A 24,677-nucleotide genomic window follows, 5' to 3' on the forward strand; every position below is an offset into this window, starting at 1 on the left:
TTGCAGTAACTATCATGGAATCCCAGACTGGTTTGTGTCGGAAGGGACCTTAAAGCTCATCCAGTTCCAACCAGGGGCACCTTCCACTAGAGCAGCTTGCTCCAAGCCGCATCCAAGCCTGTCTTCTGCAGGCTTTGTCCCCTCCAGGTTCCATGCCATTGGCATAAAGGCACCTTGGGAAGAAGCATGGATGCCAGAGGAGCCCCTCTCCACCTGCCTGCAGCAGCTCTTCCTCTGGCTTGAGCAAGGGCCAGGTTTTAATCAGCCTGATGCCCCATTAGTTCCACATAACGTGAGCCAGGGCGATGGGAACACCACGAGACAGTCAGATGCCAATGGGATGTCCAAGATCACGCTCCCCTCTCTGGCTGCCAGCTTCCTTCCCTTGATGGCCAGCTATTCCCCATGGGAAAACTGGGGGTGGGCAGTGGGACTGCGATGTTGCAAGCCTGGGTGGAGGTTTTCTTTCTGCTCTGGGTGGTTGCTTTGCTTTCCGAATAGTGCCAAACCATCTGGGCTGCTCCACAGCCATGACCCAGCCCTCCCAGCACGTTCAATTGCTCTTCAAGAGCAAAACGTTGCTCTTGAACCCTCAAGGGACCAACCTGATTTTCCAGTGCAAAATCAATCATTAACTGCTTCCCGGGGGAGATTTCCCTGCCATTGCATCGGTAGTTAAGATGCTGTTTAAGCTGAGCTTTTCCCTGGGAAAAGCATTGCCAGAGCCTCTGTTGCTGGGCAGACCCTGATCATCATGGGAGAAACCTGGCAGTGCAACCCTGAACTCCCCTCTCCTCAATCACTGCAGGGGATTTCCATGCATGCTGGGCATTTTTCCCACGCTTCCCATCAATCTTATCTAGAACGTAAGTCATGCCCCAATCACAGCTGAGCTATCGCCTTCTCTCAGTGCTCTCTGAAGCCTCCCTGCAGACACCACCCCAATAAAGATATGCTCCATCCAAGTGTTTTTCCCAGCTAAGAGATGCACTTTACCAGCTCCTCCACTGAAGGAGCTGGATATTTATAGCAATGGGGACATCCAAAGAGGCTCCGTATAGCAACTGCTGTAGCACAACCCCACCTCCTCCTGCTTTGCTTCTGGTAAGACCCAAGACCAAAAAGCCACCTTTGAGCCCCATCTCCAATGTCTCCTTCCTCAGGGACACACACACAGAGAGCAGCTGCTGGGCAAAGAGGTTGGTTCACATCCCTCCATCCTCACCCAGGCTTCTTGGAAATGCTCCTTAGGATGCCCTGATGCCTTACCTGGTACTTATCCGGGTCGGCCCCTCCAGCTTGAGCCACAAAGAGACCAGAGCCTTCTTCCAGCTCCATCTCATCTGGAGAGCGCTCAAAGCGGACCCTCTCATGCTCCTCACAGTCCAGGTAGAGGATAACTTCATCCTCCTCCACGCTGATGGCAAAGCGCGTCCACTGGTTGAGCAACGTGGGTACAGTGAAGTTGGCAGCCACATATGAACGTGGGGAGCCCGGCTCTGTGTAGTAGAAGATGATGTGCTGCTTGCCCGCCCACAGCTCCGACAGCTTGACACCCACATAGATGATGCTCTGCGAGGTGTCCGTGACAGCAAAGAGCACTCCAGCCCTTGGGGTGGTGGGTTGGATGTGGAACAGGAGGGAAAAGTCCCGGTAGAAAGGGCTTGGAAGGTGGTACCGCGCCACTTGGCCTGTGTTGGCATTGGGGCCGAATACATAGCCAGGGTTGTGGTCAGGGCCATTGATCTTGAGGATCTCATCTGGGGGGGGGTCTCCAATCAGCTCCAGGAGGCTAACCTCGGCCCTCAGATTCTCTGCAAGATGAAAGGAAAGGGATAGTCACAGCCAGCTCAATGGGGATGGCCAATCCCAGAAAGTTGCTTTGGGGGACCCCACTGGCCATGCCTGCCCTGCAGGTTGGGCAAGACAGCCATGCCCATCAAGATGCACTGTTTGGATGTGACTCCCTAAATGCTGCCGGCCCTCAAAACACAGATGAGAGACCTGAGATCATAGAACCATAGCATGGTTTGGGTTGGAAGGGACTTAAAGCTCATCCAGGTCCAACCCCTGCCATGGGCAGGGACACCTTCCACTAGAGCAGGGTGCTCCAAGCCCCTGTGTCCAACCTGGCCTTCAACACTGCCAGGGATGGGGCAGCCACAGCTTCTCTGGGCACCCTGTGCCAGCGCCTCAGCACCCTCACAGGGAAGAGCTTCTGCCTTATCTCCAACCTGAGCTTCCCCTGTTTCAGTTTGAACCCATCACCCCTTGTCCTATCACTACAGACTCTGATGAAGAGTCCCTCTCTGCATCCTTGTAGCACCCTTCAGACACTGGAAGCTGCTCTGAGGTCTCCACACCGCTTCTCTTCTCCAGGCTGAACAGCCCCAATGTTCTCAGCCTGTCTCCATATGGGAGGTGCTCCAGCCCCTGCTCACCCTCATGGTCCACAAGACCAAAGGAATCTTGCCTACTGTGCAGGCAGCGGGAGGATGCTACTGGAGCACCAGGATGCTGAACAACCATTGAACTGAGGAGGAAGCATCTTGCATCCATACCAGCTCTGGGGTCACACTGATCCCTCAACATCATCCCATGACAAGCTCACAGGGTCACCCCAGCTGGGAATAAACCTGAGCAACACCCTGGGAATGAGGCTGGGGAGCCGGCGTTCCCCATCAGCTTCCCAGATGATCTCTATTTGGAGCTGGCCTCGGGAAGCTCTGCTCGGGACGGTCTCTTCCACCCGAACATCTGGCTGGGGTGAGCCTCCCATTGCTTTGGCAGCAGACACATCCTCATCGCCCACACACCGGGCGCCAGATTCCTCCTCTCCTATGTCAACCGCTGGGGCCGGTGCCAACTCAATGGGAGTGAGCAAGCCGGGTTCTCTTTAACTCCCTATTTCCCAGGAGCAAGGAAACCCAACCAGCCTGGCAATGAAACACCAGGAATTCCAGCCAAGTCAGGAGCAGGGGCTGAGGCAACTGAATGTCCTCAACTCCATCACTGGTGTTTGACGCGAGCAATGGCAGGTATCAGAGGTGTGCTGAGCTCTGGAGGACCAGCCAGGAACCTCCATCCATGCTCAGGAGCCAGGTATTGTCCTCCAGAGCCCTTTAAAAAGCTGAGGAAGGAATGAAAACCCCCCCAAAAAGAACAACACAAAGAAATCAGCCCAGCCTTGCCCAGCCTGGAAGGAAAACACGTCTCTTGGGAGGAGATGGAAACCTGGGTGCCTCTTCCAAAGCCTGCGGGTACCTGCTCGCATGGAGCATTCCCTCTGCCAAGCCCCAGTGCCAGTGCCAGCCCCAGGAGAGGGACCCAGACAGCAGCGACTTTAGAACTCTCCTGAGCCTGGTGCCCTCAATCTACCCTGTGTCCACCCTGCTCCCCCAAAGCCCCCAGTCCCTCCCAAGTTTGGCACCCCAAAACTGAGGAAACCTCCTTCCTGGTCTTGTACCAACCCTAAACCCCCTCTTGTTTGTCCTGCACCAGGATCAGGCTTCCCTATGAGGCATGGTCCAGCCTGCTCTGAGGCTCTGCATCCTGATCCCAGCATCCTTTCAAGCTCAGAGCCTATACCCAAAATGATGGGGCAAGGGAGTGGACACACAGCAAGCCCCAACCTGGTACCCATGCTTGAGACACCCCATGCTCACACACCCCACAAGCTCATCCCCACTGCCCCATCCCCAGCCACCCTACAAACACCAGGACGCAGAGATGGAGCGTATCTCCGACTGGAGGAAGCCCAATTCACAGCAGCTTTAAGGGAAGAGGAAAACAGAGCTTCCTCCCAGGGGGTCTGCAGAGGAGTAAGAGCCAGAGCTTCAGTTTCTGCAGCCAGACAAGCCTTTGTCTGCCCCTGGGGCTGGGGATGACAGGGCAGGGGGGACAGACAGATGGATGCAACAGGCTGAAAGAGGCTTTTGTTAGCGATGCGGTCCACATCCACACTGCCCTTGGCTGGGCTCTGGGATCCTCTCTCCTCTCCAAATTCATCCCCAAGCTCAAGATGGGAGCTGGGTGCCAGTGTTTCCCAAAGCAAACAGGGATGCACCTTGCCCCTGTGCAGCCAACCAAGGTGGGGCTGTGATGGGGAGGAGATTAGGGGAGACCCCTGCAAAAGCCAAGTGCCTCTTCTCAACCCCAAAGCTTTCAGGCCATGCAAAGGGTACCCAAACATTACAAACACCCTCCCCATTCCTATGGCAAAGTGGCAGCTCCCACCACAGAGCATGGAGAGCTGATGCTGCAGCAGTTTGAGGATGGGTGCCAGCATGTGGGGATGCCTCTGCCTGTAGTGACATTGCCATGTGCTCCTGTTGCCAGCAGAAAAGCCCCAGGGATGCTTCAAGCCACACTCCCAGCTCCCAAGGCATCCCAGCTCTGCCATGACTTTCCTGGCTGGGCAAAGTTGGGATGCAGGGGGCCTCAGGATCTCAAGTCACTCCATAGAGTGTATAGCAATCCCTATCCGAGCATCCCCGTCATCCCACCAAAGGCCCCCCAGGGTCAGCCATCGAACAGAGCTGCTTTGACACTGAGGGGACCATGACTGTGACCCTTGTCTTGCCTGCCCCCCATTAAATCATCCTTCTGATGGCATCTCCTTGCTCCTGGTTGGCAGCCTCAGGCCATCAGCCAACAGCATGGGGGGACCGAACACAGCTTCATTCATTGGTGGGGGGAGCAGTGAGCTCCATCCTTCCCTTCCTGCTTCCATCTCAAGCTGTGTTCTTGCTCTTACAGCCCAATTGCATTGCTCCAAGCACCAGTGTTGTGTTCCCCCAGCTCTCTTCTTTTCACCTCCTTGCTGTAGAGGCACATCTTGGTGCATGGCTGACATACAGAAGGGTCACAACCACCTCACAACCAAGCTGGAGGGGAAGCAAACCTCTCCTTCCTACCAAGCAAGGAGGGGATCAAACATTAGCCATTGGGTAGATCATTAATCCAAGGCAAAGGACTGCTCCAGGACAGGGGAGCATGAAGGCACCTTGAAGAGGGTCACCTTGAAGCCTCCTCACCACCATGGTTGGGTGGTCACCAGGATCCTGATCCTTCACCCTGCTCCCATAACAGACAGGACACAGCAAACCTGGCCCTCAGTGCCAGCACGATGCCATCAGGGAGCATCTCTTGTCCTGGCCCCCCTGGAATATTGCCTTTCAATGCATCTCATGAGGGACGGGAGGAACGAAACAGCCCGAGGGGATGGTGATGCTCAGCCTTGTGGAGGGGGACAAAATCCATTGGCATTCCTCATTTGGAGAAGCGATACTGCACTCAGCAGCATCCCATGGGGATAACGTAGAAGCACCCCCATGTACCTAAAAACCCAGAGAGAATTTAGGAAGGGGAGATGCACAAACACCCAGCCATCACCCAGCCACATTACCTGCAGAAGCATTAATAAAGACACAAGAATACCCTCCATCCTCTGCAGGCAGAGCATCACAAGGCAGAGGCAGGCGCCCACCAGCCAAGTGCATCCAACACAGGTCTCTGATGGCCTCGCAGAAGCCCTGGCATGGTGGGGGGGTTATGGGGACCGAAGCACTACACCCGGGGAGCAGGAGCAAGCAGAGGAACCACTCCAGGTAGCGATGGCACTGCGATTCAAGCAGCACTTCCCACTCATGCAAAGCTGCCCGCACTTCCACCTCTGTGCTGTGGTGCAGGTAATTTGGCAATGCGAAGTGGCTGGTGCCCAGCACGCTGCAGAAGGGGAGCTGGGTTGGGATGGGTTGGCAGTGACCGGCTGGTGGCATCAATTCAGGGAAGAAGGATGCGAGCCCTGTGCCACTATTGCTGTAGAGTCGCGCAGTGGCTGTTAGGAGATCAAACTCAAGATGACCCAAGGGACGAGCAAGAAGAGGAGGATCCACACCATTATCTGCCCTCCCATTAGGTACAGCAGAGCTCCAGCTCCCATTCACACCAGCCAGTGCCAGCCCCAGGCGGTAAGTGCTGTGCCATGGGTTCAGGGATGCAGGTGATGCTCCATGGAGCGGTGGGGCTGGATGTGTCATAGGGTCCCCAGGCAGCATTGCCTGTGCATGGGTACTGTCACCTGGAGAGGAAGGAAAAGAAGCACTACCTGCATGGGGACCTGCTGTTCTCTGTAAGGACACCCATGTCCCTGGCACTGCAGGGCCCGTCCCCAGGAGCTGTGGGTCCTCAGTGCTCCCCATACCCAAAAGATGTGGGTCCTTGGTGCTCCCCTTCCCAAACAGCTGTGGGTCCTCAGTGCTTCCCATCGCCAAGAGATGAGGGTCCTCAGTGCTCCCCATCCCAAAAAGCTGCAGGTCCTCAGTGCTCTGCATCCCAAAGAGATGCGGGTCCTCGGTGCTCCCCATCCCAAAGAGATGCGGGTCCTCGGTGCTCCCCATCCCAAAGAGATGCGGGTCCTCGGTGCTCCCCATCCCAAAGAGATGCGGGTCCTTGGTGCTCCCCATCCCCAGGAGCTGTGGGTCCTCGGTGCTCCCCATCCCCAGGTCCTTGGTGGAGCTGCTGGCCGCATCCTGCTCGGGTGTAGGTGATGTGCTGTGGGGAGGAGCGATGCTCACCCGTGCCCGTGCAGTGCTCTCCACAAGCCTTGTGGCATTCCCAGTGTTTTTGGCTGCACTCCCCTCACCAATGAGTGCTGCGGTGCCCAGCTCCGGCTCCCAGTGCTGGGGGGTGGTGACATCCCTCTCCAGCTGCTCACCCCATATCCTCAGGGATGAGCTGGGAGCAGCCGTGGAGGCGAGAGGCTTCGGTGCTGCCGTTCCCTCACCGGGTGCTGCCGTGCTCCAAATCCAGTCCAGGAGGTTTGTTTGGGAAGAGGAGGAGAAGCAGCAAGCCAGGAGGAGCAGAACCCCCAAGCAAAGTGGGGCCATTAGGAAGGGAAAATGATCCCTGTTGCTCCGGAGAGCGAAGGAAAAGGGGGAAGAGGCAGTACTGCCCCAGCCGGGATCCCGGAACACTCACATTGCTGTCTCCTCGACCCTTCAAACGGGAGTGGAGCAGCAGGAGGAGTGGCCCTGCCAAACCCTCCTCTTCAGAATGCCGGCCTCCAAATACCCGGCACAGCCTCATCTCCCGGCTGGGAACCCACCTGAGCCCCCCAAAACCTCTGTTTTGGAGCCCGGCCAGCCCTCATTCACACCCTGTTCCCTGCCCCAGCTCATGCTGCTGCCGTTGGGTTTTAACTCCTTCCCAACCAGAAGCATCCTAAATCCCATCAATGTCTCAAAACCAGGAGGTGTGAGGGATAGCAGCCTCAAGTATGCATAGATCATAGAATCCCCGCCTGGTTTGGGTTGGAAGGAACCTTAAAGCTCATCCAGTTCCAACCCCTGCCGTGGGCAGGGACACATTCCACTAGAGCAGGCTGCTCCAAGCCCCTGTGTCCAACCTGGCCTCCAACACTGCCAGGGATGGGGCAGCAACAGCTTCTCTGGGCACCCTGTGCCAGCACCTCAGCACCCTCACAGGGAAGAACATCTTCCTTATCTCCAACCTGAACTTCCCCTGTTTCAGTTTGAATCCATCACCCCTTGTCCTATTCCTGAAGCCCAGGATGAAAATCTCCCCTGGGTGCTCTCCCATGCCTCTGAAAATTCAGTTGCTCTGATTTCCTCCTTAAGGATATCCCCCCCCCAGATCCACTCATCTGGTCCATTTCCCCCATCAGTGCTGCTCCACCACCCTGGGAAGCATCGAGTCCTTAGTGCCCTTCAGGGATGGAGTACACCCATGGACCACACACTGCTGTGACACTGGGCAAGTCACCTCCATGGCTCAAAAAGCATCCCTGAGAAGGGTCATTGATCACAGAATCAGCCAGGTTGGAAAAGCCCTTTAAGCTCACCCAGTCCAACCATTCTCCAGCCCTGCCAAGACCACCACCCATGGCACTGAGGCCTCATCTCCACGGTGTGTGAGCACTTGCAGGGACGGTGACTCCAGCCCTGCCCTGGGCAGCCTGTTCCAATGCCTGAGCACCCTGTGGGGAAGGAATTGTTCCTCATCTCCAGTGCCAAGATGACCATTTCAGCTCCCTCTGCATGACCAGGATAGCCACAGTCTGCAGTAACATGGTCCCACCATATGGAGTGGGAAGATGGAACTATCCCGACGCTCCTCCAGATGAGACCTATTCAGGAAAAGCACTGAAGCGAATGCCCAGATGTCTGCTTTGCTTCACACAACATTTCCCACACTGCTTTTTAAGTGAAACGGGTCAGTTTTCCCCTCAAAATAGTAGCTGGTGCAGCAAGGATGCTGTTGCCAACAGGCTCGCCCCGTGACTGATGCTGTTACAGGAACACAGTGCGGAACAGCCCAAGACTAATCGAGTGTGGGACATGTTCATGTCTGTGTGTCAGAGTTTCCATACAGCTCCCCCCCGATCCCAAAGCTCATCTGATCCCATCAACCTGATGAAAGGAGCCAGCCTGCCCCAGTGATGGGACCTGTTGGGACAGGACCTTGTTGCTATCACGGAATCAGCCAGGTTGGAAAAGCCCTTTAAGCTCATCCAGTCCAACCACTCCCCAGCACTGCCAAGGCCACCACTAACCCATGGCACTGAGGCCTCGTCTCCACGGTGTGTGAGCACTTGCAGGGACGGTGACTCCAGCACTGCCCTGAGCAGCCTGTTCCAATGCCTGAGCACCCTGTGGGGAAGGAATTGTTCCTCAGCTCCATCTAAACCTGCCCTGGTGCAGCTTGAGGCCGTTTCCTCTTGTCCCGTTCCTTGTTCCTTGGCAGCAGAGCCCAGCCCCTCCTGGCTCCATCCTCCTGTCAGGCAGTTGTAGGGAGCGATAAGGTCCCTCTTGAGCCTTCTCTTCTCCAGACTGAACCCCTCCAGGTCCCTCTTCCCACTCCTGTGCATCCTTGGCACATGCAAGAGGGATACTGGTGACTGCTGCTCCTCTCCCACTGGTGGGGAAGACAGATGGGCAAGTTTGATGTTCCTGAACTGGAAATTCAGGAATAAGTGGGGATGCAATCCAAGCCCCCATATAGCTGCACAGCATCCCCCAGAGCCAGGGCGGGAGCATCATGAGCTCTGATGAGCTGCCTCATCTCAACCACGAGGATTCTGGCAGTGGCACCATGCTGGGGCATGCAGACACAATGCCCAGCTGGAAAACATCCCTATTTCTCCCTTCTGCTGGGATTAAGCAGCTCATGATAGTGGAGCAGAGCAAAGCAGCCACCTCCCTGCGCGCGGGGCCGCCAGCCCTCATTAAGGCAATGATCTTCGTTTCACTGCACACCTCCAGAGGAAGGGGTAACCAGAAAAGGAGGGTTGGGAGAGGGGTCTGGTGGCACTGGAGCATCCCGATGCAGTGTGCTCTGCCATTGACCAAGCACCCAGACAGGGGATGTACCAGGCTCTTCTCAAACAGCAGCCATGCTGACAGAGCTGGGGATAGCCCTTATTTTACCCTCCTCAAGGCTAAAGTGCTTGGCATGCTCCAAGGGATGCTGTCACAAGCTCATCGTGACCTTGCACTTGCTTAAAACTCAAACTGGACCCTCAGTATGGTCCCAGTGCCCTCCTGATTGCATCTTCCTACTGCTGGTGCAACCTGGTCCCTTGGGAATCATAGAACCACATGTTCTATGGTAGGAAAAGCTAGGTGGGAAAAGACCTTTAAGAACATCAAGTTCAAATAGGAGGAATAAGGCTGTGCTGCTCACTGCAAGGATACCTTCCACTGGACCAGTGGAAGCTGGGTCCTGTCCCAGAAGGAGATGAAAGAGAGGCGGAAAAGAGGGAGGAAAAGGGAAGGAGAGAGGGGAAAAGGAGGAAAAGAACAAGGGAATGAAGGAAGAAGAGGAGGGAAAAGGGGAAAGAGAGATGGGGAAAAGAGAAGGGGGAAAAGAGAGGGAGAAAAGAGGAGGAAAAGAGAAAGAAGGGAGAAGGAAAGAAAGAGGAGGAAAATATTTGTCTGAGTTTCAGCCCTGCAGCTCTGGGTTGCTTTGCCCATGGCCTTTGGGAATGGGGGACCCTGCCCCAACCCAGCTCAGCAAACCCCGACCCCAGAGCCCAAGGTTGGATCCCCCAAGAAGGCAGCTGGGCAGCAGAGGGAGCCTCAGGCCGAGCACAGGGAGGGAGCATCCTCAGGACACCCGTTGTGCTGCATCCCACCCATCCCTGCGGCCCTTCCTGGTCACAGAGCACAGGGATCCAGACTGCGGTTTGGGATGGAGCTCACAGCATCCCCATGGCACAGCTCCAAGGGAGCCTCCCCTAGCGACTGGGGGCTTGAATGAACTAATTCACTCATTACCAGGCTGTTTTGTTGCAGTTTCTGCTTGTGAAGTTCCCCAGCCACAGGCAGGGGGGCTGCAAACCGCCTCCTGCTTTTAGGTACCACTAACAGTGTTCCCAAATGCTCCCAGTACCTTTGGAGCAGCTGTGCTTGAACCCCATATATCATTGCTCCAAGCAATGGCACCCTGGGACCAGTATGAAGGATGCTGAGAGTCAGGCCCTGGGTGCAAACACAGGGAAAGGGAAAAAGAGGAAAAGGGATAGGAAAGGGGATAGGAAAGGGGAAAGGACAGGGGACTAGAGATAGGACAGGATGGGAAAGGAAAGCAGAGGGGAAAGGAAAGCAGAGGGGAAAGGAAAGCAGAGGGGAGGGAAAGGGAAGCAGAGGGGAGGGAAAGGGAAGCAGAGGGGATGGTAGGAAAGCAGAGGGGATGGTAGGAAAGGAGAGGGGATGGTAGGAAGGGAGAGGGGATGGTAGGAAAGCAGAGGGGGAAGGAAGGCACTGTGTTGGAGACAGGAGCAGCCATGCACCAAGCAGAGCAATCCAGGGCCTGTCAGCAGCAGCTGGTATCTATAAATCCTATCGATGTTTGGGACTTTAATCCTCTCTTCATCTAAATACCCAAACAACACTAAAAGGCCCCCATGGAGTGGTGTGCTGAGGATATTGCCACATCCCGAGCTGCTGACCTCCCATGCAGAGACAGCCCCCGGGGAGACAGAGTGGGACCTGGCCCAGGGATGGGCGCTCAGCCAGGGACATGGGAAGGCAGAGTATGGCTGGGGACCAAGGCAGTGTGAGTGACAGCATCCATTACTGCCCTAAAAGCAACGCAGGTGAGAGTTTGCTGCTTCCAGAACAGTGTTTGCCCTGCCTCCAGCTGCACAGCATCCCTGGGGATTACAGCGTTCCTAAACAGTTACTCACAGAGAGCCAAGAAAATCCTCCCGGCAAATTCCTCCATCAGATAAACCCTGAAATGTCACAACTGCCGTGGGGAGCCACCACATAACCTCAGGGGGGAAGGAGGGTGGCCATGGCCAGACCTCCACTGCTAACTGCATCCTCCTCCCAAAGCAAAAGGCAGAGGCACCTGCTTGTGCCCAAGCATCCATCCTACTTACAACAGCATATGAAGGGGGGACTATAAGGATGCTGGAGAGGGACCTTCATCAGGGACTGTAGCGACAGGACAAGGGGTGATGGATTCAAACTGAAACAGGTGAAGTTCAGGTTGAAGATAAGGCAGAAGCTCTTCCCTGTGAGGGTGCTGAGGCGCTGGCACAGGGTGCCCAGAGAAGCTGTGGCTGCCCCATCCCTGGCAGTGTTGAAGGCCAGGTTGGACACAGGGGCTTGGAGCAACCTGCTCTAATGGAATGTGTCCCTGCCCATGGCAATGAGTTGAAACTGGATGAGCTTTCAGGTCTTTTCAACCCAAACCTTGCTGGGATTCTATGAGTCTGTGATCTAAAGAGTACTTCTGTCAGCCCTCACAGGACATCACACAGGCAATGGCAGTGCAGGGCGAGCAAGCGCAAAGCAAACAACCTTCCTTCCAAGCACGGCTAAAAATACCCCGAGGGTCAAGTCCCCGAGGGAAGAGCGTGCCAAGGGGCACGTCTCACCAAAGGCAGCTTGAGTTTGCCCTGTAACTCATTACCCTCCAAGCAAAGAGCCCTGAGCTGCAGAACACACAGCCAAGAGATGCTAGTGACCTCCGCGGGCAGGAGGATACAGCATTGAGCGACTGCAAGGGATGGATGGTGGAGAGGAGCCATCAATCCCCACCCATAGCCAAACCCAAGGCTTTAAAACACAAGGTGAGCTTGGTGTGACCTGCAGACCCACACGCACACTTCTATGGGAGCCACCAGCTCTGCTTCCCATCACTTGCCTCCCTCCAGGGCCAGCTGACAGCCAGGAGATAAGGGGAGGGAAGGAATGCGACCCCTTTGTTCACCCTCCCCTGTGTTAATAAATCACCTTGCAGACTAATTGCTCCTTGGAGGAGAGAGACTCACCCCCCACCAAGGCCCTGCTCAGCCTGGGAGCCATGCTCCTGGGAAGCCCCAGGTTTCAATCACGTTCCTGGCATTCCTGCCTCGGCACATAGCCCAGGGGGCTCCGGTAGCTCCGGCAACCACGCTCCAAGCAGGCGTAGGGGCTGCCCCGGTGAGTGCAGTCGCCGTCTCCATAAGAGAATGCAGCTGGGAAGTGCATCCCAGCTCCCACTTAATTACCCGGAAATACAGCGACACCAATGCTGTGCCATGGGAGGAGGGGAGATCAGGGCTGGGATAGAATCATGGAATGGTTTGGGGTGAAAGTAAAGCAGAGGACAAGCCACCCAGGCAGGGTATGTGTTCTAAGAGCTCAAATTAAGCCTTCTAGCATCACACAATGGAGAAGCCAATGAAGCCCCTCAACCATGCTGGGACACGCCAATGTCACTGAGCAGCAGCACTATCAGAGTTAAGCCTGTACCAGCTCTGAAAGCTGCACATGAAAGCTGGGAGCTGCCCATTCCCAGCTTCAGCGCATAAGAAAATACATAAGAAAACCAATTCACTGAACAAAATACACAAGAGCCACCAAAAGAAGTCGTACCTGCAAACAGAGCAGTCCAGCATCCATCCTGCGGTATAACATCCATCCTGCATCCCGATGCTGGGTGCTAGGTGGTCCATGCTGCTGCAACAGTTCTGTGCTGCTGACTTTGGCATCATTTCCCTGCTCTTCCCAAAGCTCCCTCCGCACCACGCAGCCGAGTTTGGCAATCCTGCTGGGACATCGCATCCCATTGCAGCCCATCCCAGCTGCAGGGCACCATGCTCCATGTCATTCAGTCCCCGCAAAGTGGGGATACAAGCCCAGCAGGCCCTTTGGGGGTGGATGCTGGGGTCAAATCTATTTAATGCCTTTGTTAGCAGGGTTTAAATGCAATAGTAAAGCACCCCCCTGCATAAGGGGCCACTTTAACAGGAAAAGTGCCATCCAGCCCTTGAACCTACCCAAGGCTAAGGGGAAGAATAAATCAGTTGAATACCTTGAATGTAAGCTGAGCAACGATAAGTCTATGTCAGCCAAGGCTGAAATCTCCCACTCCCTCCCAGGATGACAAGTCCGTGTCTCCAAGGGCACAGCAAATATTTAAAGCAGCAAAGTTTAGGTCTTTTGAGAAAAAGACCTAAAAAGAGGGACCTAAAAAGACTGGAGATGGGCATTAAAGGGGTTGAATGGGTAACTGTGTCAGTGGCTGCTTTGCTGGTCCATGAAAGTGGAGAGAAGGAATCAGCACTGGGAAAAGCCAACAGGACCTGGATGAGGTCAGAAAACACATTATCCCTTGCCAACCAACAGCAGAACGTGTCAGGCAAGAGATCTTGTTCTCAGCACAAGCACGACATGGGGACCAAAAACCATCTGTTCCCTTTTTCAAAAAATCACTTAGGTTTTAAGCAAAATACAATGTCAGTAAATAGCTTTAATATATTAGAGTTTACCATCTATAACATGGCAGATGTCAAGAACAAGGATGGGTATAAACTGGGTTCCTCCTTACATGCAGATGGGGATTCCTTATATCTGGGGAGACCTTCCAATACCTAAAGGAGGCCCACAAGAAACCTGGAGAGGGACTTTTTACTATAGTGACAAGACAAGGGGGAATGGCTTTAAGATGAAAGAGGGTGGATCTACATTAGCTATAAGGCAGAAGCTCTTCCCTGTAAGGGTGGTGAGGCGCTGGCACAGGGTGCCCAGAGAAGCAAACACAGAGATGGGTCCCTTCAAGCTGTTTTCCGGGATGCCACGGGTTAAAAACCAAGCCCAAACCACACACAAAACGCAGCAGGCATGCCTGAAGAGGAGGATTAGAGAGAATAGGGCCGATTCTCAGCAAAGCCTATGGCAACATAAATAGAAAAGTAACATTACGCCCAAGACGGGGCCCTTTCCCTTTGCTCCTGCCCTACAATGCCACTATTGTTTTGCTGACAACTGGTAATTATCCCTAGCTGCACACACTGGTATTCCCACCCTTTAACTGGGAGGGATTTTGCTGCTGCCGACCCTCTGACACCAGCAGAAATTCACATACCACAGGGTTCAAAGGGGGGGCGGGCTGGAAAGGCCAAGCGAGCCCCATGGGGTATGTCATTGGGGACCTCCTTTTAGTCATCCCTAAGAAAAGAAGCTGTTTGGAATGGGTTTGCTTGGGGTTCAAGGTGCCCCAAAGAGCAGGAGGTCTTCACTCCCCCCCCCCATCCCAAATGAATGGTACCCATTGCCACCCCAGATGAACCAATAGTCCCCTAACAAATAGCCATGTCTATGTGGCAGCAAAGTGAAAAGGAAATGCAATCATCCCATGGAGACAGAGTTTTCCTTCCCTCCTACAAAGCTCAAATATCCTTAGGGATCCTGAACCCCCAGGATTAGCCCTTGCAGGCAGGTGCCCTGCTCCAAGGGGGCTGTAATGGGGATGAACTAGACCCATCACTTCTCATTTATGGGATGGGGGAGTCACATTCCCAACCTCCCCAGCACTCCAGGAGGCCAGCGTGGTGCTGGCATCGGTTCAAATAACGTGATAAGAAGTAGTGGAAAGTGCCTCTGGATAATAAGAATCATGGAATGCTTTGGGTTCGAAGGGACCTTAAAGCTCATCCAGTTCCAACCCCTGCCACAGGCAGGGACACCTTCCACTAGAGCAGGTTGCTCCAAGCCCCTGTGTCCAACCTGGTCTTGAACATTTAAACACCCATAATCTCTGTATTTGCACAGTTGGCTGCTTGAAGGACATTTAAAAACCCAAAAGTCATTAAAACACAGGAATGGAATGCAGCAAAACCCAAGATGGATCAAAGCAAACCCCCCCTCCATAGCCACAATGGGGTTCGTTTTCTTTTGCATGCTGGTGCTTGAGTCAGAAAGACCAGGAAAAGGGGGATAAAATGGTTTTTGTCTGCCTCAGGCTGCAGGCAGCACAGCCAAGGACAGAGCAAAGCAGGATATACCCACATTCACCGAAGGACCTGGCTCTTTGGCTACAAGAGCCGCTCTGGGTGAGTTGTTTGGGTTCCTTTTTTGCCTCCTGCGTTTGAATTACACGCTCGCAGGAGTTTCTTCCTGACAGGAAAGCTGGAAACCAGTTTTTCCTGCAGCAAAGGCCAATTCCACAAATGCTAGCAGTGACCTGTAAAGATTAAAGAGCCAAAAAACAAGCCCCGATAAATCAGTGGAGCAACATCTTGCCTTCCCCGCAGCCTGTTTGGCTGGGGTGGGTTTGGGGGTTAAGCACCCCAGAGCAAAAGAAACCACTCCCCAAACCCCACTTAACCCATCCCAGCTGCAGGAAAAGGGGAATAACCTCCCCCATGAAGGCAGGCGGAGCTATGCTATGGGGCTGCAGGCAAGCTCCAGCCTGTCCCCACAGCCAGGCATTGAGGTGAATGAAACCCCCTTCTCAAAGCACTGGAGCCCAGCCAGCCCCTGATGGAAGCATGGTGCTGCTTGCAGGGTGGAAAGCTGGCAGCTGGAGCACAGAAGCTGGGAATGAGCCCTGCCACTGGACCAGCACCTTGCTTTTAAGGATGCTGAAGGATGGAGGAGGTCCCATTGATTAAAGCAGTGAACACCAGCTCCTCTCCTTCACTTTTGTTTGGCCAAAGGCAAAGATTAAACCTATGTTTTGCTCTTTGGATTTTTGGCTGGAGGAGGTTGCTTTGAAGCATCCCTTGTCAGGGATAGTTAGATTGAACATTTAGAGATTTTGATTATTTATCTAGATTTTAGTTTAGATATTTAGATTAGAGGGGAGATTTAGGTTGGATATAAGGAAGAAGTTCTTCCCTGTGAGGGTGCCCAGAGAAGCTGTGGCTGCCCCATCCCTGGCAGTGTTCAAGGCCAGTTTAGACACAAGGGCTTGGAACAACCTGGTCTGGAACTGGATGAGCTTTAAGGTTCTTTCCAACCCAAACCATTGTGTGATTCTATGATATCAGAGCACAACAGGATGGGGGGAATAGCAAGTAAGGGATGAGAACAATCACAGCTTCCTGGCCCTTGTGAGGGGCAGGAGAAAGCCCAGATGGGGCCACAGGAAAAGCAGAGAAAGGACTTGAGATTAAAACGGGTCAATGTTATCATCAGGCAGGGGATTCTGACCCACTGACACCCTGTGGTACCCACTGTAATCCCATCGCATAGCATCCCTGAACCCAGTACAGGCAGTGACGAGCCACCAGCAACCATAGTACTGAAGAGACTGAACAGCAACAGTGCACCAAACAGGTTAAATGGCACAATTGAAGCAATGGGAAACATTCCTTCTCCGTTCCCACGCAAATGGGATTCTACTGGTGTGCTTCATCAGCCCAAAGCACATCAGCAGCACCCTAATGCCAGGAGCTTGACAGCAACCCTTGCACAGTGACTGCTTGCACACTGGGGATGGATGTACTGGGAGACTGGAGCACTGGGGTGCAGGGATGTCCTGAGAGAACCGTGTCAGACTGACTGTCCCAAGTTCCTTGTGGGGTCATGGTGGAGCTGGTACAAGGGTTGTACCATGGAGCATCCCACCCCAGTGTGCTCCCCACACCGGGCTTGCTGTCGGTCTGGGGTGCAGAGGTGCTTCACCACCAACCCACCCATCCCTGATGGATTCAGGCCAGCCAAAACATCCATAAGAGTGGTTTATCCCAGCCCACCTCTCCCTGTGCCCAGCCATGCAGAGCGGCACGAATCCAGATCACCAGCCTGGGATGGAGCAGGACCCGGCTAATGTCCACCTTACACCACAGCATTAATCCTGTTGCTAAGGCACCCGCGGGGGAAGAAACACAACCCTTGCTGGATTAATGTCTAGACTGGCTGACCTTTCTGCCTGTGAGGTGGAACCAGAGCGCGCATCGGGCACCACTGGCTAAGAGCGTCTTTTGTAGCTGTTTTTTGTCTCGTTTCTCTTACAGATGGGAGCCAAGGAGTCATCGCTGCTGCTGAAAGAGCTGTTTCAGTACCTGCCGCCAGCAAGGGATGTGCAGGAGACGAACCCGGGTCTTGCAACCTGCTGCCAAGGCCTGGCTTTGCCCAGCAACCCAGCCCACAAAAGAGCCTTTCATGAGAGGGGACGATGTCAACTCTGCAATTAGCAGGGGAAAAGAGGCGGGGAGGAAGAGCTAAAACAAGATTATTACCTCCAGGAGCTGCCTCTGGGGGCCCCTTGTAAATGGGTTTAACTCTTGCAGCTGAGATCAAGAAGGAGCCATGAGGAGATCCATCACTTGGGTGCTATCAGAGCAGCTCCAGTGCTGGATCAGACCCAGCAGGAACCAGGACAACCACGTTATCTCCAGCCAAGCCCTGTGAGACCAGACACTGACCTTGGTGATGCCACAAATATGTGGCATCCCACCTCACTAAGTGAGCCACTTCCACATCCCACCTCACTAAGCGATGTCATGGAGAGCCCAGCCCAGTCCATTGGGTACCACACGCAGGGGGAGATGATGGGGCTCCCTCACACCCGCCACCTTCAGGGCCTCATGTCTCCATCTCCCCACCAAAAAGATGCAATAGGGTTGAGCAGGGCTTGGAGCAAGCTGCTCTAGTGGAAGATGTCCCTGCCCATGGCAGGAGGTTGGAACTGGGTGAGCTTTAAGGTCCCTTCCAACACAAACCATTTCATGATTCTGTGATTACAATCCAAGCACTGTCTCCTATCCCAGGGGATGGGAGCCTTGTCCCTGCAAAAAAACATCAGAAAAGCAAATCCCTGACCTGACCTCCGGCCCTGCAGGGGCTTTGGTAGGAAAGACCACAGCCATGGGATGAGGAGACAGCTCCATGAGCACTGCTTTCCAGGCTTCCAAGTGAAGAAAGGCTCCCGAAGAGCCAGCCCAGGCTTACCTCTGCCTCAGGGATGCCCTTGGGGACTGGAGTGATGGGTTTGTGCCCAGGCAGAGATTTAACATCACCAGGTGCAGAGGTCCCTGAAGCAGCTCCAAAACAACAAGTGGGTAACCAAGTCCTGCACTAAAAGCCAACAAAACCTCATGCACATGATCCACACCTTCCTCCATCACAATGCCAGGGGCTGGGACTTTCTCCCACTCCCCAGTATTCAAGGGGATTTAGCTGAAAAAATCACTGCAGATCTCTTCATCAGCACTTTGCACACATCAGTGCCTCTTCTGAGCAATAGACCTCAGCAAGACATGGCACATCTTCCCACAAGTGCTAACACTGAGATCACTAGTACCCAGGATGTGGGGCTGGAGGGCCACTAAGAGCACCCCATAGAGGGCAGAGAACAAATGGGTGGATAGGGTGAGGTGGAGCCCAGCACTGGCCCCCATTCACCACAGAAGATGCTGCCTCCAGGCTGTGTATGGATGGGATGCACAGGGTGATAGCCATGCTGGAGCTTTGGGAAGGGAAACCCCACTCATGACATCCCAAAACATCCTAGCTTCAAGGATCATCAGACTGATGGAGATTGATGCCAGTGGCGATGGTGGGAAGAGCATCGGGATAGTGATGCTGGGCTGGCAAGCTGCAGATTCCAGGTGCTTTGGCTGCTATTTCCAGCCCAGGCTGTTGAAGCAGCCTCCCACAACCTGTGGACAGGGTTAGAGGAACAGCCTGATCTTCCAGCCCTCTGGGAGAAGGAAACCAGCTGATCGAGCTTGGGAATAACATAAGAATACAATAAAATCTGCTAATGACCAATTTCCATCTTGGAAACGGATTGGGAAACGATGCCAGAAAAAGCAATAAAAATTCCACAAAAGCAACCTTTTCAACCGAAAACCCATCAGACACGGGATGTTCCGGACCAGATGTTGCTTGCTGAGAAAGCAGCACTAGGGATGCTCCTGCCAAATAGTGCTGCTGGTCAAGGACTGGAGCACAGCAAGTCCCTGGAGCCTTGTCCCCAGAGCAGCCCCATCCCACACCCTTGAGGTGGGATGCTCCCCATCTCCAGCACTTGCAGGGAGGCAAAAGCCACCCCAACTATGCTTATGGAAACCATCCCAAAGGGTTTATGGGCCTTTGGGTTGTTTGGTCTGCTCCTGTACATGCCAGTGGGGAAGGAAACAGACACAAGGGACACAAATGGAATGACACCGAGATGTGTAACTGATAAGCTGCCACCACAGGCAACCCAGGAGGCATGCGGGACATCCAGCTGGTCCATCACAAGAGGACACCCAATGGCTTTCTCCTTAACGAAGGCTTCTCACTCATCCATCAGTGGTGGAGCTGAGTTTCCCAAGCACAGAGACAGCCTCCCAAGTGTCTGAGCAGCCCTGCGTTAACCCAGTGCTGGACAAACGGCATCCCAGAACGGATCAGGCAGGAGCTTCCCAGGTTCTGATGGCTCCCACCACCACCACATCCTTCCCTTGCTCCCACCCTACATAACCCGGGTTTGCCCTTGAGGCCTCTGCTCTCATGTTGCTCCCAGTAGCTCCAAACCCACATGAAGGCAAGGCCGGAAGCCCCTGTTAGCTGTTTAAATGTCCAAACTGCTTCCTAATCCTGTTCAGCTCCTTGCTTCAATTATGTCTTTGGCAAGAAGCTCTCTAGGATAATCAAATCCCACGTTAAAAGCCTTGGGAAGGATTCATCTCCAACCCTTTCTCAAATGCCATCAGATATGCTGGAAGATGGTTAAAATGCTTTATGAATCCCATACCTATGGGCTGCTGATACACACCCGATGCTTAATCCCAGATATCTCCTTTAGCACTTTGAGCTCTCTACGGAAACACCAGAATCCATTCTTTCCTTGGAAAACTCTCAGGGTTTGGAAGAGACACAGTCCACTCACTGGGATTGTTACTTCAGGGCTCAGAGCATCACCCCTAATGGTCACCACAGAGCAGTGTGGTGCAGGAGAGATGGTGGTGCTGTATACACCCAACAACACAGAAGCAGCAAGGTGTAGGTAGGACCCCACCAGTCCCACATGAGCACTTGGCACAGCTCAGTCCCTCCTCTACCTCCTCGTGTGCAGGCATCCTCCCAAAGACATCACCCTCTGCAGTGCAGCCCCAAGCCCAGAGCATCTCTTGAGCTGGAATATCGTGGGAAGGATGGAGGATCTTCTCCCTCTGCTCCCAAACATGGGACAGGTACCTCTCCTTGAACCCAGCTCCCTGGTACATCTCTCCTGGCTTTACAGGGTTCTGTGTGGACTTTACTCAAGTGAAGAGTTACTTGGGCCCTATGGAGCTGGTTATGGTGGATGAATCGGTCACAGCCACAGGAGCACCCAGGCAGAGGGAGGGAAACCAGATAAGAAACATGCACAGGGAGGATGCACCATGGAGTTTCACATCAGCATGGGCCATAGGGTTCCCATGGGTAATGGGAACCTCAGATCCCCATCCTCCAGGCAGCACTCACAAGTCCATGGCACAATAAGCTAAACCAAGATCATAAAGCAGAGTAGGGCAGGTAGAAAGCATGGCCAGTAAGTCAAGAGGGGTGGTTCTCCCCCTCTGCTCTCCTGAGACCCTACCTGGAGCACTTTGTCCAAGAAACCTGTAGAGGGGCTTTGGACAAGGGCCTGTAGGGACAGGACAAGGGGAATGGCTTTAATCTGCCAGAACAGGGGAGACTGAGATGAGCTCTTAGGCAGAAGCTCTTCCCTGTGAGGATGAGCTTTAAGGTCCTTTCCAACCCAAACCTCTCTGTGGTTCTATGTCAGTGCAAGAGCAGGTACATCAATAAGACTGCAGACACATGAGTGTGAGATACCCTGGGCTTATGTAGAAAAGCAGGTTGCCCCACATATACGAAAGGGCACCATAGTGGTATTCCATGGCACAAGCTGGGATGAAGAACAGCTCTTTCTCGCTATCCCATAGGACACGGGACAAACCTCAGCTCCACCAGACACCCACAACAGTGCTGGCCACGCTGCCTGCACATCCAGGTCCTCAGCATCCTCTGTGGGCTGCGGGCTCAGGCTTTGGGTCAGTCCTCATCCTCTCTGCTTGCTCCCTGCTCCTGCCTCCTTTAAAAACAGTAGTGCATTCCCCCCCTGCTATAGAAAAGGCTGTTTCCCAGCAGCACAGTTATCAGCTGAAGGCTTTTTATAAGCCATATGTGATAATGCTTGATAGAGGATTGCAAAACATGTTCCTTATCTCCTCCAAGTACTCAGGTTTGCTGTTTAACAGCACCCAAATTGTACTGACATATCACAAGTTATCCCAGCTATAGGCCAAAATAAATAAGCACCAATGTCACAAAGAAGCTGCTGATCTCTTTTCAAACCTCATTTCCAGCTCCAAAGCACCATCCAAATGGGACTGCTTCGTCCCTGTACCCTATTCTTGGGGCGGGCAGGGAGGATGGGATCCATCTGCCATGGGATAGACCTGGAACACCCAGTAGTGCTGCAGGGAGACATCTGCAGGCTTGGCTCCCTCCAGGCTCTTCCTCTCCACACCAGCTCCCACAGCAGAGAGCAGCAGCTCAGATAAGGCTTAACAAACAGGAGTCCCAGCAGCTGATAAGGAGATGAAAGGCCCGCAGAGCCTCCCAAGCACAGCATCCTCCCTGCTTGCTCCAGCCCATCCTAGCAGTACCAGCAGCCAAATGATGCTGTTGGAGCTGGGAAGTGCCAACCCTCACGGCACCCATTTCATCTCCGCTTACAAGGAATCCCAGCCATTAAGGCTGAGGAGCCATTGGAGATGGACATAAAACCAGGCAGGAGCCTCCATGCCAGCAGCTAGTGGCTCCAGCACTCATTATATTTAATAGCAGGAGGAGGCAGCTTGACTCCCTCAAGGTGCTGCCTGCACCCTCAACACCATGATACATGAGCACATCCCAGCCCCAAAGTGATGCACAGAAACTCAGCACAGGAGGAGATGGATGAAGCCAGGCTGTGTCCACAGACTGGGGTTAGCCCGGCCGGCTTTGTAAACCCCAGTGAGTGCAGATCCCTGTCCTCCTGGGAATGGGGATTTCCCCATAGCCCTACATGTGCCATGATTCCCCTGTGCTCTAAGCACTGGATGCACGGTGATACCCTTGGAGCATCCCCATCCCTGGACCCATGGCAATACCCTTGCAGCATCCCTATCCCTGGATCCATGGTGATACCCTTGCAGCATCCCCATCCCTGGACCCATGGTGATACCCTTGCAGAATCCCCATCCCTGGACCCATGGAAACACCCTCGCAGCATCCCCCTCCCTGGACCCATGGTGATAACCCTCACAGCATCCCCATTCCCTGCATGACTGAAAAATCGCGAGGTCCAGCGATAAGAGGCAGGACCATCTAAGTCCCTAAATGCACATAGCAAAGGCAGTTAAACAGAAAGGTTATCTCTGTGCCAGGACAGCCCTTCAGAGCAAACATTCCGCAGGAGCCATCGCAAAAGCGGGCTGGCAGAACAGGCCCTGCAGTCCTTGGACATTGAACCAAGGGAAGGAAACACACAAAAACAAACACACAAGAAAGAGAAACAAAAGCCACACCAACCCCTCTTGCAAATTCCTTCCAAACCCGACTCGCAGCCTGCCTTTGGGAGACAGCCAGGTCAGCTGGGTGAGACGGGCACCACGGTGAGGTGTTTAACCCCTCTGCATCCCATGAGAAACCTCCTTGGGATGGCTGCTCAGAGGCTGTGCGATGCAGCTTTAGCTCAGCAAAGGGTCCCTGTGTGCCCAGTGCTCTGCAGTGATTGGAGAAGGGTAGAAAAGGCACAGAAAGCTCTGAGTAACCACTGTTAAAGCAGCTCCCAGCCCTCCGGCTCAGCTCGGCCACACTGGACAGTCTCCAGGGACGTAAATAGGCAATTCAGGACTCCACATGGGAATGATGTTCCCATCTCTGAAGACCTCCAAGGGGAGCTTTGTTTCTGCAGTCCCCAGGGAAGCACCCACAGCACGGAAAGCAGCATCATCTAAACCCAGCCTGGGGCACTCAGAGTGATTCTCCGAGTTTTCCCAGGCACACTTTGGGAATGCTGGGCTATCCCCCTGCCCAAGCCACTCTCTTCCCTTGATGCCAGCAGAGCCAGGCTCCACACAGCTGTGCTTGAGCTGTTCCTAGATGACAGGAAGCCTTACTCCACTACATAATCCATTGATTTCTGTCCCACTTCCAGCTTGTCTGTACATGGGGCAGCCACTTCCCAGCATGTCCTGCCCTACCTATACAGTGGCACGAGCCTTATAACAATGCTTAGCACAAGCAGAACAACATCACCCTGGGGAAAAGCCACCCTTCATCTGCTTTTGGACCGCTGCTTCCAGCTCAGCCGCTTTAGCAAACAGGGTCCATGGAATGCGAATGGGATGGGGGGCTCCCTGTGTCAGCCACAGCTCTCCCTTGCACTGGGCACGCATCCAGAGCCCGGCTGCAAAGGAGGCAGCCAGGAGGAAGCTGCTGTGGTGGGGAGGTAAAGTTCACTGCTCACACAGGCAGTGGGAGAACCGGCTCGCGCACCCCATGGGGAAAGCTGAGGCAGTGCAGAATTCCCCTTTCCCAGGGCATGAGGAGCAGTTAGAGAGTGAGATGAGTCCTGAAGGCAAGGGGAAAGCTGGCAATGGGTGTGGGAGGGGTCGCATCCCTTGAGGCACAGGCTCCTACCGCTTGCAATGCTTCCAAGGACACGGAGTCACACAGGAAGGACTTCTGCAGGCACAGCAGAAAGCACTCACGTGGAGCATGGCCACTTCAGGGCAACGCTATCCCGTGTGTCCCACAGCCAGAACAGAGCAGCACGGCAAAGCCAGGCACCTCTCTCAAGGATCCTTGCCCCACTGATGAGATGGGGAACATGGGACCCCAAAGTGGCCACAAGGGATGTATCGGGGGAAACTCCCTCCAGCAGCCTCCCCTTTGGGGACCACAGACCAGGCATAGCATGAGACACAACCCCAGCAGGGAGCAGGGCTGTGTTCACAGCATATCCCAGGGGACAGTTGGCTCCAGAACAGGCCCAGGACCCTCCCCAGCATCCCACACGCGTTACCGGGCTCCTGGGAAGCAGCGGGGACCAGCAGGACAAAGAGCCCGAGGAGCAGCAGCCGCCCCGGGGGGCACCTGCAGGAAGGGAAGGAGAGAACAAGAGGTTACCCATGGGTGCTATCGGGGGACCTCCACTCGTCCGACCGGGGTGCACCCCACTCCTGCAGCCCGCAGCTGCCCTGGCAGCTCGGAGGGTCCCACGGTACCGGTGCTCCGAGCTCCGGTGACCCCATGGTACCAGTGCCTCCCAACTCCCGTATTCCAGCGCACCGGTGCCCCCTAATTCCTATGTTCCTCAGCTCCAGAACCCCCGCAGTACCGGTACCCCCAAACTCCGGCATTCCCGCGGTACCGGTGTCCCCAACTCCAGTATTCCCGCGGTTCCAG

General features: G+C 54.3%; 1 protein-coding gene across 2 annotated transcripts in view; it reads right to left on the bottom strand.

Moving 5' to 3' along the window:
- Positions 1–24,677, bottom strand: part of COL18A1 (collagen type XVIII alpha 1 chain) — a 36,198-nt gene that overhangs the window by 11,287 nt on the left and 234 nt on the right. The window contains exons 2-3 of one of the 2 annotated variants that reach the window (XM_057412353.1): positions 24,295–24,365; positions 1,270–1,814 (exon numbers count right to left, since the gene is read on the bottom strand). In XM_057412353.1, coding sequence (XP_057268336.1) covers positions 1,270–1,814; positions 24,295–24,365 — 616 coding nt within the window. Of the gene's footprint in view, positions 1–1,269; positions 1,815–5,407; positions 7,038–24,294; positions 24,366–24,677 lie in introns of those variants that run through there. The other variant, XM_057412352.1, reaches the window with a different exon arrangement.

This window comes from Pezoporus wallicus, unplaced genomic scaffold (genome assembly GCF_028554395.1).
Source record: "Pezoporus wallicus isolate ANWC-B61680 ecotype Strahan unplaced genomic scaffold, APGP_CSIRO_Pwel_v1 contig_6566, whole genome shotgun sequence".
Classification (NCBI taxonomy): domain Eukaryota; kingdom Metazoa; phylum Chordata; class Aves; order Psittaciformes; family Psittacidae; genus Pezoporus; species Pezoporus wallicus.